This window comes from Equus caballus, chromosome 2, assembly GCF_041296265.1.
Source record: "Equus caballus isolate H_3958 breed thoroughbred chromosome 2, TB-T2T, whole genome shotgun sequence".
Taxonomy (NCBI): domain Eukaryota; kingdom Metazoa; phylum Chordata; class Mammalia; order Perissodactyla; family Equidae; genus Equus; species Equus caballus.
In genome coordinates, this window is record NC_091685.1 from 14577079 (window position 1) to 14592589 (window position 15511).

Sequence of the window (15511 nt, forward strand, 5' to 3'; positions counted from 1 at the left end):
AGGATGAGAATCACAAATCCTGACCAAAGCCAAGGTGAACAGGATGGCCTCTGGGCCAAGCAGAGGGTGCCCCCAGAAATGCTATGTTCTCCTCCACCCAGAGACTTGTAAAAGGGTGATGATAAGTTGACAAGCCCAACTCTTCTTCCTTACCAGTTTGAAGCGGGGCAGGGGAATTTTGCTCACATCCACTGGACTTCTTTCTGCAATGTTGACAAACCTTGCCTCCAGAATTGCCACAGCACAAGAGACGTGGACCCACCTGCCAAAAAGCAAAGGCTACCTCAGTCATCTGTGGCTCTAAGGCCCTGCGGCCTTCTCATCTAATGTGGGCCTGCCAACAGTGCCTCCTCCCTTACCCACCATGAGCGCTGACTCCCACCAGCAATTCCTGGGACCCAGTAAGGTAAGAACCAGAAGTCTCCACACTGAGTATGTGGCAACATGTCACAAACACACTGCCCTGGGTTAGCACAGGGCTGTGCGTTTTATAACGCTAATTCACTCACAATCTGTTGCAAAATGAGCAGAGCCACAGCTAATTGAGCGTGGCAGGTTTCAGGGAGGGAGAATAAATTAGAGTGCTCTATATTGACCTTTTACCATAGGACCTGGGTGCATCCTAAAACATCTCCAACTGTGCCCCAATCTGCCAGTAATCACAGCTCTCCCCACTAGGCCTTTTTTTTCCCAGACTTCCCTGGGGCTGAAATGACCTCTTCCTTCTGCTCCCTTCATCTACACCAGACTCACTCTTTAAGGTCTGGCCCAAGCCCTACCTACTCTGAGAGGTCTGATCAATGGATATCCTTCGAGAATTAAAGTAAGCTCTGGGTAGTTGGGGAAATGGACATGCACCAAGATGCGAACTAAGATGGTAAATGCTCTTAAAACCAGGCCAGGTGAAAACCTATAACAGACAGTGTTGGGGCTACAGGGAAGCTGTCTGCAGTCCTGGTGGGGCTGTTATGTGAGAGTGGGAACAGATTTGTTTTGCGTGGCCCTGCAGGGCAGAACAAGGATTATAAGGTAAAGGTGGGAGGCTCAAGCAGAGCCATTTCCACTCCAAATACGGAAGAACTTTAACAGCGCTATCTCACAGCTGTGAGGAACATAATGACCTCAAGCAACAGCAGCAAGTGCCTTTAAAGGAGTGGAAGCAGCAAGCAGAGCAGCCATCTATCTAGACAAGCAGGAAGAGGGTCTGGCCCCATGGCTGAGTGGTTAAGGTCAAGCACTCCACTTCGGTGGCCTGGGGTTTTGATGGTTCTGATCCTGGGCTTGGACCTAGCACTGCTCATCAAGCCATGCTGAGGTGACGTCCCACATAGCAGAACCAGAAGGACCTACAGCTAGAATATACAACTAGGTACTGGGGGGCTTTGGAGAGAAAAAGAAGAAAAAGAAAAAAAAAGATTGGCGACAGATGTTAGTGCAGGTGTCAATCTTAAAAAGAAAAAAGTTAGAAGAGCAGGGAAGGGATTCTTGTGGGGCAGGAGGCCGGATGGTATGCGTGCTCCAAGTTCCAACAGGGTTTTAGCTGGAAGCAGGGCATTCACCACGGGATGCCCACTGACCTGTGTGTCCCATCTCTTCCAGGGCAAAGTGTTCACCTGATACTTCTACCTCAGAATGAGTAAGCGCAAGACGAAGCACAAAGATTCAGCTCAGTGAAAATGAGCTGCCTGACAGCTGAGAAGCACGGCTCTGGCCTAGGATGCCCAGAAACTTCTGTCGATTTGACTCAATAGTGGGTAGGCTTGGCTAAGCTCTCCTCAAGGAAGCTGTGCCACTTCCCTCCTTGAGGACACCTGCCCTCGTTCCAGACAGCAGGTCTGAGCCAGGGAGAGTCTGCCTGTGGAACACTGCTCACTGCCCATGGCAGGGGCCACCTCTGCACCAGCCCCAGCTGTAACAAGGTAACTGTCCTCACTTCCTGCCCATGAAGCCCTGCATCATCTGCACAGGATCTTCATACCCTCTCGAGTCCATCTGAGCTCCTCCAAAAGGAGGACGATACTTACTTCTCTGCCTTAGAGGGGAGGGTGGAGTGCGGAAGGTCTGGGCCTGTTGGGCCCTGCCTTGGCATCCCATTTTTTGAATTAGTCTTGGAGACGCTATTCCAGCTGCAAACAATGTGCTTCCCTCCTCAGTCATTTCGATGAACAGCCACTGCCCTCACAGCGCCTCTGCACGCTGCTTCTGAACGGAGCATCCTGAGATCCTGCTCAGAAAACTCACCTGTCGTCATTTGCTCTCTGCAGGGCTCCTCCTCGTAATGAGCACAAACAGCAGTCCTGCCAAGAAGGGAGGGGAGGAACGTGGTTACCACCAAGTCATTAACATCTAATCTGTTCTCCCCTTGACTTCCTTTGGGCAACTGTAGCCTCCACATAGGAGAGCAGCCCAGTGGCATGTGGGGCTTCGCCTACACAGCCCCTGTAACCAGGGCTGCCCTGTAGGAAGACACGTAGGCCACTCGGTGCTGACGTACACCAAGTATTCACTTGACTTAACATAACCCTCTTCGCTCTTACTGTTAATGAGAATATGCAAGTCATGGATGATACTCGGCTCAAGCTGGAGGCCTTAGAGGGCTCTGACTGCTTCCTATGTGGAGGGCGGCCAGGTTCGGGGGGCAGAGGGGATGAAGAGAAAGTTACAAGGGGAACCAGCTGAGCCCATTCTGGTGCTCCAACCCACTGGCTAAGGTCTTTAAAGGGAGTTATGGTTCATCCACGGGAGGATCTCTCCTCGGTCCTGACACAATGGAGAGCACAGCTTCCAGACTCTCGCCACACCCTGCCACAGGTGGGCAGCACCTACTCTCACTGTCATGGGGATTTATTCTGACATCACTGTGTACCAGGCCCTATGTGGACTACTGGGGTATGAAGTCCACATGAAAGAGTCAGACCCTGAGCAAATTCCAAGTCTCACGGGGAAGACAGTGACAGTGTGGACGTACTCACCTCCTCCAAGGCATTGGCCAAACACCGAGAACACATCCAGTCTTCGGAAGCCTTTGCAGGGGGAACCCCATAGCAACCTAACAGGGACACCAAGATGAGCAAATTAAACCCAGAAGCCAGAGTCAGAATGTAGACTGGCAACTCTTTTCTGTAAATTATGTCCCAAGCTACAACCAAATATTACAGAAACCCCTGAATTCTACAGTCAGGGCCCCCAGGGTTCAGCCACAGAGTATGGCTCAAGGTCTCAACAAGTCAGAAACCGTAGATTCATTGGTACAAACACCTAGTGAGTAACAGGGACTCCTCCCCTCCTGGCATCTGCAACCAAGAGGCCAGCACAGAGTTGACTGTGCAAGTGTGGACCCTGGAGTCACAGGAAACTCAGACTCAATCAGCAACAAACCCCTCAAGAACACAGAAGCAATCTTTGCTTTGGGAGACTGAGGAGGCCTCCAGGAGGTTGGAGGGAGGCCAATAGGGACAAGGACTTCCAGTGAGAAGGCCCCATCCTGCCCCAGGACACGATGCAGAGAACAGAGGGGAGGCACTCACTGGCGTGGACCCGGACGCTGCACTTCTTGCAGGACACTAGAATGCTGGTGCCGTCCTCCTCAAGGTAAGGGGTGGACAGGTTGATGTCTGTGCTGCAGCCAGTCGAGGTGAAGCACATTTCTGGAATCAATGGCTTGGTCCTCTGCTTCTGGGGAGCTAAATCTGAAGCATCTCCACAGTTCTGACTAAGGCCTCCAAACTCAACCTAAGGAGAGAGAGCAAGGGCACACCTCAGCGAACACACGCCTGTGTTCTCAGCTTTCCACCTGCTCCATCAGCGGAAAGCTGCTCTCTTACTGATGACTATGGCTCTGGCTCCCGGGTGCACAGCCATTATCCCAGAGCTGCTAATTGAAGTTACCTCTAATGACTCCAATTCAATTTCTCACAGCAGCATCAAACAAAGGCCCCGAGGGGACAACTGAGGAGAGGGAGCGAGGTAAGAGGCAACTGGGATTTCAATCTTCCCAAACCAAGTGGTAATAAAAATGCACTGAGACGTTAGCAAGGCTGCCACGTGGGCTCCCCTCTGTGCTGCACTGCATGGTGGCCCCACACAGGGAGAGCACCCAGAGCAGGTGCTCCTAATGGGCCAGCACTGATTCCTCTTGGGGTCCCTGTCAGCCGGTCACCTGAGCTGCGGCACTGTCACATGGCTGGAACCCTTCCTGCGATTCCTGGCTCGGGGCCCCTTCAGGAAAAACATTATGTCCATGTACTTCCCTTGGCAAATATCCTGAGTGCCAACATCTGCCGGCTCTACCGCTGGATGGCACCATCACCCTCACTCTGAGGATGGGACCAGAAACATGTCAATCGCCAAGCCTATGTCACTCGTGAAACTGAGCCCCACTCAGCAGATCGGTACAGATCAGTACAACCAGGCCATTTGCTGCCCTCACAGGCAAGGGCACATACAATTCTGTAGTTTTGCTTTTTATCATTGGAAAGAAGTAATGAGTTACTAATCCAAAATGCGTTGGTCTGAGGTCTTTGGCAAGCACGAACCTAGGGCCCTGCCAGGCTCAGCAGCAGCCATGCCACTTAAACACCACGGGGGACTGGTTATCTACGGCCACCCTGGGCAAGTCCCAGCTGAGACTGAGCTGCTGTGGATGCCTTCCTGGCCTCCTAGAGCTGGACCCAGAGAGACCCATGATGGTGAGGCCATCCAATGCCCCAGAAGCAGGAAGGACACAGCTGAGCTCAGTCCCTGTACTTTCCCACCCCTCCCTCCTGCAGGCCCTCTGCTCCTACCCTGCCCAGTTCCTATTAGAACTGGCAATACCCACTGTGGGGAAGGAAAGAAGACAACACTGGCGTATCTGGCTTTTCGTCTGAAGCTCAGACTGTAGTAAGAAATTCAGTCTTCCAGACTTACTGGCCAGGACTACAAACCACCTGGAAGGAATAATCACTGACTAGAATGATAACAAAAGAGCAGATTCCTCTGCAAACTCTGAGGGCCAAGGGGAGCAGGGATCCCCCAGAGCCTAAGCCACACCCTCAGCTCTTCTCCAAAGCATTCTCAAGTGCAAACTTGCACTGCTGGGTTATCCGCCTGGCAAAGTCTGACCAGTACATGCATGAGGCAGAGAACATTAAAAAAACATGCCTTTCCCAAGACAACCCGTGGCAAGCTATGTAGCCACAGTTAAACCCAGCTTCCCTCTGCCTGCTGGTCCTGAGTAACAGAGGGGATGGAGCAGGCTTACCTGATGGTAAGTCTGAAAGATCATACAGACGGCACAGTGAGGGGCCTGCTGCGCCATGGTCTCATTGAATTCCTTTTCGGCCTCGAAGTTCGGGGGTCGGTTCTGCCACAGTTGGCTAAGGGGCTTGGCCCAGGCCTCTGTCTCCTCAGCCTCCTCCTCAGGGGTCAGCTGTTCAGATGTCTCTAGAGGAGGAAGCAGCATGTGAGTCAGTACCAGCCCTGGACATCTGTGGCTCTGCCTAGAGAGCAGGTGAGCTTGGCCAGGACTCTTGGTCCCAGGTCTGGACTAAGCCCAACATCCTACAGGTGATAAAGGCAAAGGGCAGGAAGGATTTTCAATAGACTCCTTCAATACTTGGATGACGCCGTGGGGAGTCCTGCCAGTGGCCCTTTCTCCAGCAGAGAAACAATTCACGGTCTCTACTCTTCCTTCTTGCCCGGGAGTTCAGCCTGCTCTCCTCGCCCTAACAGCTGCCAGCATTCAATCCCTCTGCCCAAGGGCAGCAGAGTGAAGCACCGTCTGGCCAGAAACCGTGTAACTTGCTGCCTCCAATATGTCAGCATGTTGAGTCCTTACCTTTTAGAGTTTTCTCTTTAGCTGCACTAAAGGGAAAGAGGAAGAAAAATAACAGAGAAATGGCAAGGCTTAATGGTTTTTACACCATGGCCCCACAGGATGTAACACCTTGAGTCCAGACCTGGGGCTGGCACACAACGGCCCACATCCAGCCAACTCAAGGAACTAAGAATTGGTTTTATGTCTTTAAAGGGTTGGGAGAGAAAAAAGACTATGTGACAGAGACATAAAGCCTATGAAGCCTGAAATACACACTATCTGGTGCTTCACAGACCCCTGGTATCTTTGTCTTTCTATTTGTATCTCTTTGATTCTCTAGACGGGGAGCATGTAATGCATCAGGCCTCAGCACTGTCCAGGGAAGGGAAATCCCCTCCGGGTGCAGGGTGCATCTTCTCGAAATAAAGGGACACACCAATGAACAGAAAACAAAAAACTGCTCACAAAACACGATGGATGTGATAAAGACATACACTTCCCAGTTCCCCCTAACACAGTGAGAGAGGGGCACAGCCCACTAGTCCCAGCAGAAACAAGGTCAAATAGGTAAGGGGAACCCCATCACTCTACATTATGGGTGAATGAGGGCAATCTTTGATAGAAGTAGCAGCAAACATCAAAATAAACTCACGTCCAGAGTGTTTCTCCAGATGCTCCCCCAAGTGAGGGAAGTATGAGAAGTTCTCATTGGGATGTCCTTCAGCAAGTGTGTCCAAAGCCCCAAGTATGGAGCATCTGACAGGAGGCTGGCTCTGTGCCAGCCCCATCACATGAAGCATCTTATGGGATCACTACATCTAGCTACGTGTGGGCATCAGCAATCAATGATCTTGTCACTTCTTCCCAGACAGAAGTGCTTTCCAAAAGACCCTAGAGATCTATGCAGAGCAGCCTAAAGAACACTCTGGTATGTACCTGCACTAGGTGCCCATTTATTTGTTCATTTCTAGCAACTCCAGCTCCGTGCTCAGTGCAGATAAATAGTTATCTACCCCACCTTCATGGTCACGTTTACTCAAAAGGGATCTGGCAGCTGCCATGCACGTGACCTTGGTGAAGGGTACTGTAGTACAGTGAGGCCAATGCAGATAATTAATATCAACCCCTACAGGCTCCATAGGCTCAGCCGGGAACCACAGTGCCAGAAGCAAAGCACAGATATTTTCTGCATCCTGGCCAAAACAAGAGCGACTAGGATAGCAAAGAAGAAACAGAAACAGACAGCCTCACAATCACAACATAAAAATTAACACAGTGACTGACATCTGTTCCGTTTACAAAACCGTAAGTGGCCAAAAATCCTTCCACTGTGAATACTGAATGGTGAGGAAAGATGTTCACTATGTTTAGTGAAAACTGCAGGAATCAAACTTTTACAGCTCACACATAAAAAACTTCATTGAGCTATACAGTTAAGATGTCACATTTCACTGAATGTTATGCCTTAATTGAAAAAAACCTTAAGTGATGGGAGGGGCACACTAGTCTAAAAGAGATTAAAGAAACAAAACTTCCAAATGTGTGACCCTAGTTTGGTTTCCACTGGTTTAAAAGAAAAAAACTATAAAATACATTTTTTGGGATAAGCAGGGAAAAATGAATAGGGGCTGAAGATCAGAGGATATTATGGAATCATTGCTTATTTTCCTAGGTACGTAGTGTTTATATAGGAGATAATCCTTCTTAGGAGACACCTATGGGTGTACTCTAAGTGAAGTGACTCAATGACTATGCTGACTTTTAGTAAATTTGTATGTAGTATGTATATAAACAATGCATCTGGAAAAAACGAAAGCAATTATGGCAAAATGGTCACAGCTGTTGAATGCAGGAGGCAAGCACACAGTAGTTTTATTCTTTCAACTTTTCCACATTTGAAATTTTATCATAAAAAGTTGGGGGGCTGTATATTATAATCTCTATTACAACATTATAAAAAGATATACATGGACATAATTTAATATCCGACTAGAAAAGTCAGGAAGATTAACACATTAAAATGTTCACAGTGGCCACCTCTGCAAGGTAGTTTGGTTGTCCTCTTTATAACTTTTTCTGCTTTTCCAATTTTCTGCAACCTCTGTCGCTTTAGAGCATTAGTGGGGAATCATAAAGTGGGGCTGCTGCTACCCAGAGAAGCTGAAGCCCCCTCCTGGGCTGGAGGAAGACCACAGAGGACTTCCTAAGATTGACTCGGGGTCTGGTCTACTTCTGACTATAGGATCTCCAGAGACTTCCCCCACCCAGTTTATCACGATCTTTTTACCAAGGAAAACAGAGATGGGCACTGACATGAGATCAGAAAGGGAATGTGGGGCTTGTGGAGCAGAAGAAAGGCTGATGAGACCCTGAAGCTTCCCATCCAGCCAGCAACGCCAGGAAGGACAGGACACGGCAAGGCCTGGCATCAGTCAAGAGTAACAAGGGACCTGGTCACTACCGAGGCTCATCCGGCCAAGCTTACTGCACCTCTGGGCTCCAGGCAGCATCGCAGACCACGCTCCACCAACGGCGATCACTCCCTGAGCTTCAGCGACACATTTCCTGCTTCTCCTCCACACCCTGCTCACTCTTTCTCTTTCCTTCCCAGGCTCCTCTCCTTCCTGTCTTCTTAACCCCAGCCTCTGCTCACCCTCCTCTGCGCTCTCTCCCCAAGTGACCTCATTTACCCTAATAAAGATATCGAATACCACCGCCACACAACCCCAAGTCTACATCCTCCGCAGACACTGAACACAGGTTCGAAAACCCAACCGAAGACAGAAAACAGGAAGGCACTGGGGCTCATTCGTCTCCCTTCCCTACCAGCTCCACACGCCATCCCCACATCCAGCTACTACATCCCCTCCCCAGCCCTACCACCAGCACCCTAGTTCAGATCCTCGTATCTCCTGGAGACCATGGCCAAAGGCCACCTACGCCTCTCAGAGCTATTCCCAAGATACAATCACTAGGAGCGATCTTTCTAATGTAAATCTGACCATGTGACTTCTCTGCTTAAAACACTTGAAAGCTCTTGAAGGCCTAGGAGAAAAAGTCCTCACAACCACCTCTCTTCTCCTACCTCACCCATCACTCCCTGGCCTGGCCCGGCCCCTTAACTCCAGCCACACTGAGCTGGTTCCTCTGAATATATCCTCCTGTTTCTCTTCTCCATGGTTAGTCATGCTCTTCCCTCTGCCTGGATTAGCATCTCCTTTCTTTAGATCTGTCAGCTTGCCCCACTACCCTGTGAGCTTCTCAAGGACGCAGACATATCTTAGCTGACTTTGTAGCCACACATTCAGCACAGGGCTTGGAATCATTGACAGAATTTGCTATCCTGAAAAATCAGCCTCAAACCTCCTAGGAGAAGAAAGGAAAGAACCTGTACTCAATTATGCCGTATTAGGTACAATCCAAGATACTCAAACATATAATGAAATCTGACTATAAATTAGACAGCAAAGGATATTCTGCCCTGTTTCTGGAGTATCTGGGACAACAGCTAAGCCACAAGCCCACCCCTGGACCGCAGCGTGGCCTCCCCACGTCCTGTCAGAGCAATTCCTGATGTGGTGAGCTGCTTTCCTCCTGCTGAGGAGAAGACAACACTTACCATCATCACTGACGCAATCCTGCAGCACGAGCGGGTGGTGGCGGGGCAGCTTGCTCAAGGGCTGACGGCGGCCCTTGGACTTCTTACTCTCCTCCAGGGAAAACACGTAATCATCCGCAACCTGGGCAAACCGTCAGAAGAAATGAAATTGGTCTCCCCTCCACTTAGAGACACAGCAGAGGTTAGTCTTCCAATGAAAACCCAGGGAAAGAGTGGGCACAGAAAGACGCAAAAAAATATAAAACCAACAGAAAAAGGCAAAATGACAGTGCCATGCAAAATAGTCTAAACTAGGATTCAGTAAATATCTTAAGGCAGAATTTGTGCCTAGTAAGTGTGGGTCCTGGCCTTCTCAGAAGCAGCCTGAAACAAACGTACCAAAAATACACCAACTCCAGCTCTAAAGCAGAGCCACGCCCCCTCCCTTAAGCTCAGTCGGGAAAATGCGTCTGAGTGCCCCAGAGAAGCCCAGGTGCCCCTCTCCTTGGACCAGAAGGTGAGCAGCACCTGTTACAAAGTGCCAGGCAGCTGGGCCATCAGGTTTGAAAGGCTAGAGGACATCCAAAGGGGTGAGGAGCAGCTGACCCATTAAAAGGAAAATAGGCCAACTTCTCCCTATGCACTGTCAAGACCTCAGCTGTAGCTGATTCCACTCCTGCCTCAGTTCGTTTCCTCTTCTCAGGGGAGAACATTAGCCAGGACAGAGAGCGCATCTAAAACTCTGGCTTAGCTGTGAAAGGAAAGGCTGATTTAAAGCTGCATTTACATAATGTCAGAGCAAGTAAGATGTACAGGATTGAAATGAGTAACACTACATAAGAGTTTCCTTCTAATCAACACATTTAAGACTTGGTTATACTGATATTAAGAGACATGGTATTAGCAAAACCCATTAAGCGAGGAAAGGAGGCCTGGAAGGGGGCCACTTGGCAACTGTGACAAAAACCAATGCCTTCGAATGCTACGGCCAAGTGGCAGCACTGTGGTGCCACTTCAGAGAAGGACACTGGCCCTGGAGACCCCACCTGCAACTACACAGAACCCCAGAACTTAAGGACCACACTTGGAAGTCAAGAAAACCCAAAATCCAAGCAGGCCATGTTCGGGCAGAATAGAGCCACTCTTACAAACAAATTTAACCAACAGGTTTCCGCATCCATTTGCCCATTCATTCAACAAATATTTACTGAGACTCCACTGAGTGCAAAGGCCGCCCAGGAGAGGAGGAAGCTGTGGAGAAACAGGCGGGCAGGGTGTGATCACCGCCTACACGAAGGAGGGGGCTGACCGCAGTGCGCAAGAACGTGGTGGAGGGAGGACGTCAGACATTGTCACCGATGTTTATGAGGACTCAGACGACCACGGACCTTGAAGCAGATCTGAACCACACTGACAGTCTAAATCAGGGTCTTCCAAAAGGTACATGGAGAAGGCCCTGCAAGAGCCTCATTAGAAAGAAGAGCAGGGCTCTAGGCTCCACCTCCATCCCAACCAGAACAGATTTACATTTTTTAAATGAGTAAGATTTCACTTAAAGAAAGGGTTCTTTGGCTAAAACAAACTAGAAAATCCATACTCACCAAATTTTTTGATAGTGTTACCATGGGAATAAATAATTTAGGAATGTGCCCCTCAACACACACATTCTTACTAATGAATTACATATACTAATACACTTAGGCACATTTTAAAACAACAATACGCTGTAAAAGGATTAAGATAAAAATGAAGTTCCATTATTTTATTCCTGCACCCCAATGATCTTGATTAAACACTTGGAAGACCAGCCAGACATCATAGCTTGAGAAGGAAATTCCTCCAAGTGCATTTTAGGATAGGGGCTATGTGAGTATGGTTTCATAGGCAGAGGAAGGAGGATCCTAGGATGGGTGGTAGACAGAATAATGGTCCCCCAAAGACGTCCAGTCCTAATCCCTGCGAATACGTTATGTTAATATGACAAGGGATTATTAAGATTGCTAATCAGATGACCTTAAAATAGCTAGATTATCCTGGATTATCTGGGCAGGCCCAATGTAATCTAACAGTGCTTCATAACTGAAGAGGGAAGCAGAAGAGTCAGTGTCAAAGCAATGTGATGCAAGAAAGACCCGGCTGGATGTTGCTGCCTTTGAAGATGGAAGAAAATGGCCAAGGCATGTGGATGGCCTGTAGAAGCTGAAAGGGCAAGGAAATGGGCTCTCCCTAGAGCCTCCAGGAAGGTCCCCAGCCCTGCAGACACCTTGACTTTAGCCCAGCGAGGCCCATTTCAGACTTCTGAACTGAAGAACTGGAAGATAATAAATCTGTGTTGTTTTAAGACACTTTGTTAAAGCAGCAAGAGAAAAGGAATTTGGGGTAGGAGGTAGACAGAGATCATTTTATAGGTCTGAATACTGGAGGAAGTAGGGGGGTCATGATCAGGAAGAGCAGGATGCAGCTTTGCAAAAGGAGGAGGGCAGCCTTATCCTGATCTGTTTATTCAGAGTGCCTCGTATACGCCCCACATATGCACCCAGAACACCGTGCTTGGTGCTGTGGCAATGCAGAGACAGGTGAGACATGACCTCTAACCTCAAGGAACTTATGACCCAGCCAGAGGAAGATTTATGTCCAAGTCTGAAGTCTGCACCCTTTCCACTACCATCATGCTGCCTCTGACGACAACAGAGGCAAATATTGGAAATCTTTCTACATCTCATCTTCTGTCTAATGCTCCTCCTGCTACAAGGCATGCACACCCTTCCTCCTGGTGCTGCCTTTCCCTGCAACGTGCTCCAATTCCTATATTCCCTCAGAAGAGAACAAAGAGCTGCATTCAAACTCAAGTTCAACCAGCGAGCCATGTAAGGCCAGGCAGGTAGCAACCCACCAGTAAAATGGGGGTAACGAATGCTGCCCCCAGGGCTCTTTGTGAGGATGGGGTGGGAGAGCACATAGGGTCTCCCAGGCCCCTGTCCACAAGAGAGCTAGAGCTCAAGGCTCCTGAGTTCTCCGTTCCCTCTTCTAACATTGGGGACCCAGGGTCAAGGTCAATGTTCCTGATGGGACTTATTCTATACAAAGAAGAACCAATTGATTTCTCTTCTTGTTTTGGGAACTCACTTTTTCAAAGCAGCTTAAACTAACAACTTCTGCAGCAGCCACATAGCTGTGGCTCAGCCTGCAGTTAAATGAAAACTCTACGGCTTTGGTGCTCCAGCAGTCAGTCAACCAAGGCGCTTTACCAAGGCCCTTGACGTAAGACAGTGGCACATAAACTGAACAGCAGGAGGCCCAAATTACACCTTTGGGGATGCTTCAAGTGGGGAGCAGAGAGAACGGACACAAGGGTGCTCTTAGAAACCCAGCTGTTTCCAAATATAGACGCAATGCTATTAGACCTCTCCAGGGTTCAAAAGTTTCAGCTTCTGCCCCAAGCCTTGACTGTCAGTCCCCCACATTCCACCTTAACAATTAATCCTGATGTCAGCTTCTTGCTCAAACTATACTTCCATTCATTCTTTTTACAGAAGGCTCATGGGCCAGGCCCTGGGGAACATGCTGGTGCCTAGAGAAGCAAGGCTGAATGGGGCACAGGGCCTGGCTTCTAGAAGTTTCTCCTCCTCACCAGCCTATAGCAACTGCACTGAGACCAAGACAGAGAGCCATAAAAAAGGAGCAAAGCACTGTAGGGATTCCAAGGAGAGAGGGGAGTAGACAGGAAGCAATGAAAGGGTTCCAGGAGTAGTGGCTTTGGCAAAGGGCTGGGCTCCAGCAAGCAGAAGTAGGTATCTGACGGCTTCAGGAGAGACCCGTGGAGACAACGCCTTGTCTCCTCCCACCTCAAAACCATCTGCAGCCTGGTGATGGCTGCACATTGTAAACACACGGAAAGCCACTGAACTGTACACTAAAAAATGGTTAAAAATGATAGATTTTATGTCACGCATATTTTACTACAATTAAAAACAAAATTATCGGGGCCGGCTCCGTGGCCGAGTGGTTAAGTTCGCGCGCTCCGCTGCGGTGGCCCAGGGTTCGGACCCTGGGCGCGGACATGGCACCGCTTGTCAGGCCACGTTGAGGCGGCATCCCACGTCCCACAACTAGAGGGACCTGCAACTAGGATATACAACTGTGTGTGTGTGGGGGGGGGGGCGGTTGGGGAGATAAAGCAGGAAAAAAAAAAAGATTGGCAACAGTTGTTAGCCCAGGTACCAATCTTTAAAAAAAAAAAAAAAAAAAAATTTATCTACAGCCACCCCCACCTGTCCCCACCTGTGCTGGAGACCCCACTCCCTCCCTCCTGGATCCAGGACCCAGGCACTCCCCTTCCCCTCACCATCTCCAACCTCCCCCAATGCGCAGGCTCCCGTCCTTTAACACAGGCACATGCGGCCATGGCTCCCAGTGCCTTCAATCCTTCTCCTCCCCAACTCTGGACACACTACCCTCTCCTAGTTCCCCCAAACCCCTGACTGCTCTTCTCATCCTCCTCCTCCTTCCTGGGCCCTCTATCTCCACCCACAGTGAAAATTGTTCTTCATGCTCCACAGGTGAGCTCTTCCATGCCCACCAATACCCACCTGATGACTCCCAAACCTACAGACCCCTCCTGAGTGTCAGGTCTGTGTACGCACATCTCCACAGTCCTGCCCTCCAGGAGGTCATGCTCAGCATGGCCCTAACTGAACTCACCTCCTGCGCTACACTCCAACACCCTTCACTTCTCCCGTAACCTCCATCCTGCACTGATGCAGCCTCATCCATCCAATAACTCAAGCCAGAATCCGGAGTCAGCCCCCACACTGCCCTCTTACTGACCGCACGGCCAGCCCCCAGTCCTGTGCTCCTACCTCCTAGGCAGCTCTCAAGTCCACCTCCTGCTCCCCATCCCTATCACCACCACGCAGTCAGGCCCTCACCACCTCTTCCTCAGACCACAGGAACAGCTTCCAAATTGATTTCCCTGTTGCTAACCTTCTTCCCTCCCTTCCTGAATTAGAAGTATTTGATTATAGGAGGGCCGGCCCGGTGGCCGAGTGGTTAAGTTCACGTGCTCTGCTTTCGCGGCCCAGGGTTTCGCCAGTTTAGATCCTGGGCGTGGACACGGCACCGCTCATCAAGCCATGCTAAGGTGGCGTCCCCACATGCCACAACTAAAGGAACCCACAACTAAAAATAAACAACTATGTACTAGGGGGTTTTGGGGAGAAAAAGGAAAAATAAAATCTTTAAAAGTATTTGATTATAAAAATAACACATTAATCATAAAAAAATACTCAAAGAATTTATAAATGTAGGAAGTAAATATCATCCATAATTCCACCTTCAAGGGAATCTCTGCTCTGTCTAATTTTGCCTCCTTCTTCCCCCTCAAACACCTTTACACTGCTCCCAAAATGATCTTCCAAAACATCAGAGCAGCTTTTAAAAAACCCTCGCAGGACCATCGAAAGAACAACTGATGCGGCGTCTTGCATAATTCAACAGTGTGGGGGTCGGGGAGAGCTCGTTGGTGATGGAGGTAAGAAGGTACTGGCATCAGGCGACAGCTGAGAAGTGTATATAGAAATAAAAAGGAGCCAGAAAGGCACTCAATAGTTTTTAAGCAGGGGACTGGACGAGAGAGGCGTGTCAGGGAAGCCTCCTTCTCCCAGCATATTTCCACTGGGAGGGATTCCTGGCTTTTGCCCCACCCTTGAGTGTTAGTGAGCTTCACTCAGCTGAGATCTGCCTTTTGTAGAGCACGTGCATTCTGGTCTGCATCCACCCCACTAGAAGGTGACAGGGGTCTGCGTCGTCTAGGACTGTCCGTGACTAGCTAGGTGATCTGTCTAACTGAGGGTAAATGAGCATCAGGGCCATTTGGCCACAGGTTAAAAGCCACTTTCTTCAATCATTTTAACTGGTAATAAAGCCACATTCTGAGCTCCATGACTGACTCCTGTATCTATTACTTAACTGGTTCCTAATTTAGGAGGGAAAAAAAAGATGGGTGTTACTTATTGGCAACTCCCACCAAAAAAACCCACAAAAAACTTGACTGTGTGGTAAGAAATTCAGCAGTAATATATAGCCTGAACAATGCATATCAAGTATTTAGGATATAG

General features: G+C 49.2%; 1 protein-coding gene and 1 long non-coding RNA gene across 5 annotated transcripts in view; one reads left to right on the forward strand and one right to left on the reverse strand.

The window, feature by feature from the left end:
- KDM4A (lysine demethylase 4A) overlaps positions 1 to 15511 on the reverse strand; it is a 41048-nt gene that overhangs the window by 8876 nt on the left and 16661 nt on the right. For all 4 annotated transcript variants that reach the window (XM_001498191.7, XM_070260134.1, XM_005607123.4 and 1 more), the window contains exons 12-17: positions 9417 to 9537; positions 5243 to 5424; positions 3528 to 3732; positions 2973 to 3049; positions 2242 to 2297; positions 154 to 262 (exon numbers count right to left, since the gene is read on the reverse strand). In XM_001498191.7, coding sequence (XP_001498241.3) covers positions 154 to 262; positions 2242 to 2297; positions 2973 to 3049; positions 3528 to 3732; positions 5243 to 5424; positions 9417 to 9537 — 750 coding nt within the window. The remainder of the gene's footprint in view (positions 1 to 153; positions 263 to 2241; positions 2298 to 2972; positions 3050 to 3527; positions 3733 to 5242; positions 5425 to 9416; positions 9538 to 15511) is intronic.
- LOC138923165 (uncharacterized) lies at positions 157 to 6091 on the forward strand. Its single transcript, XR_011436397.1, has 2 exons — positions 157 to 406; positions 1600 to 6091. It is a non-coding gene; the product is annotated as an uncharacterized lncRNA (long non-coding RNA).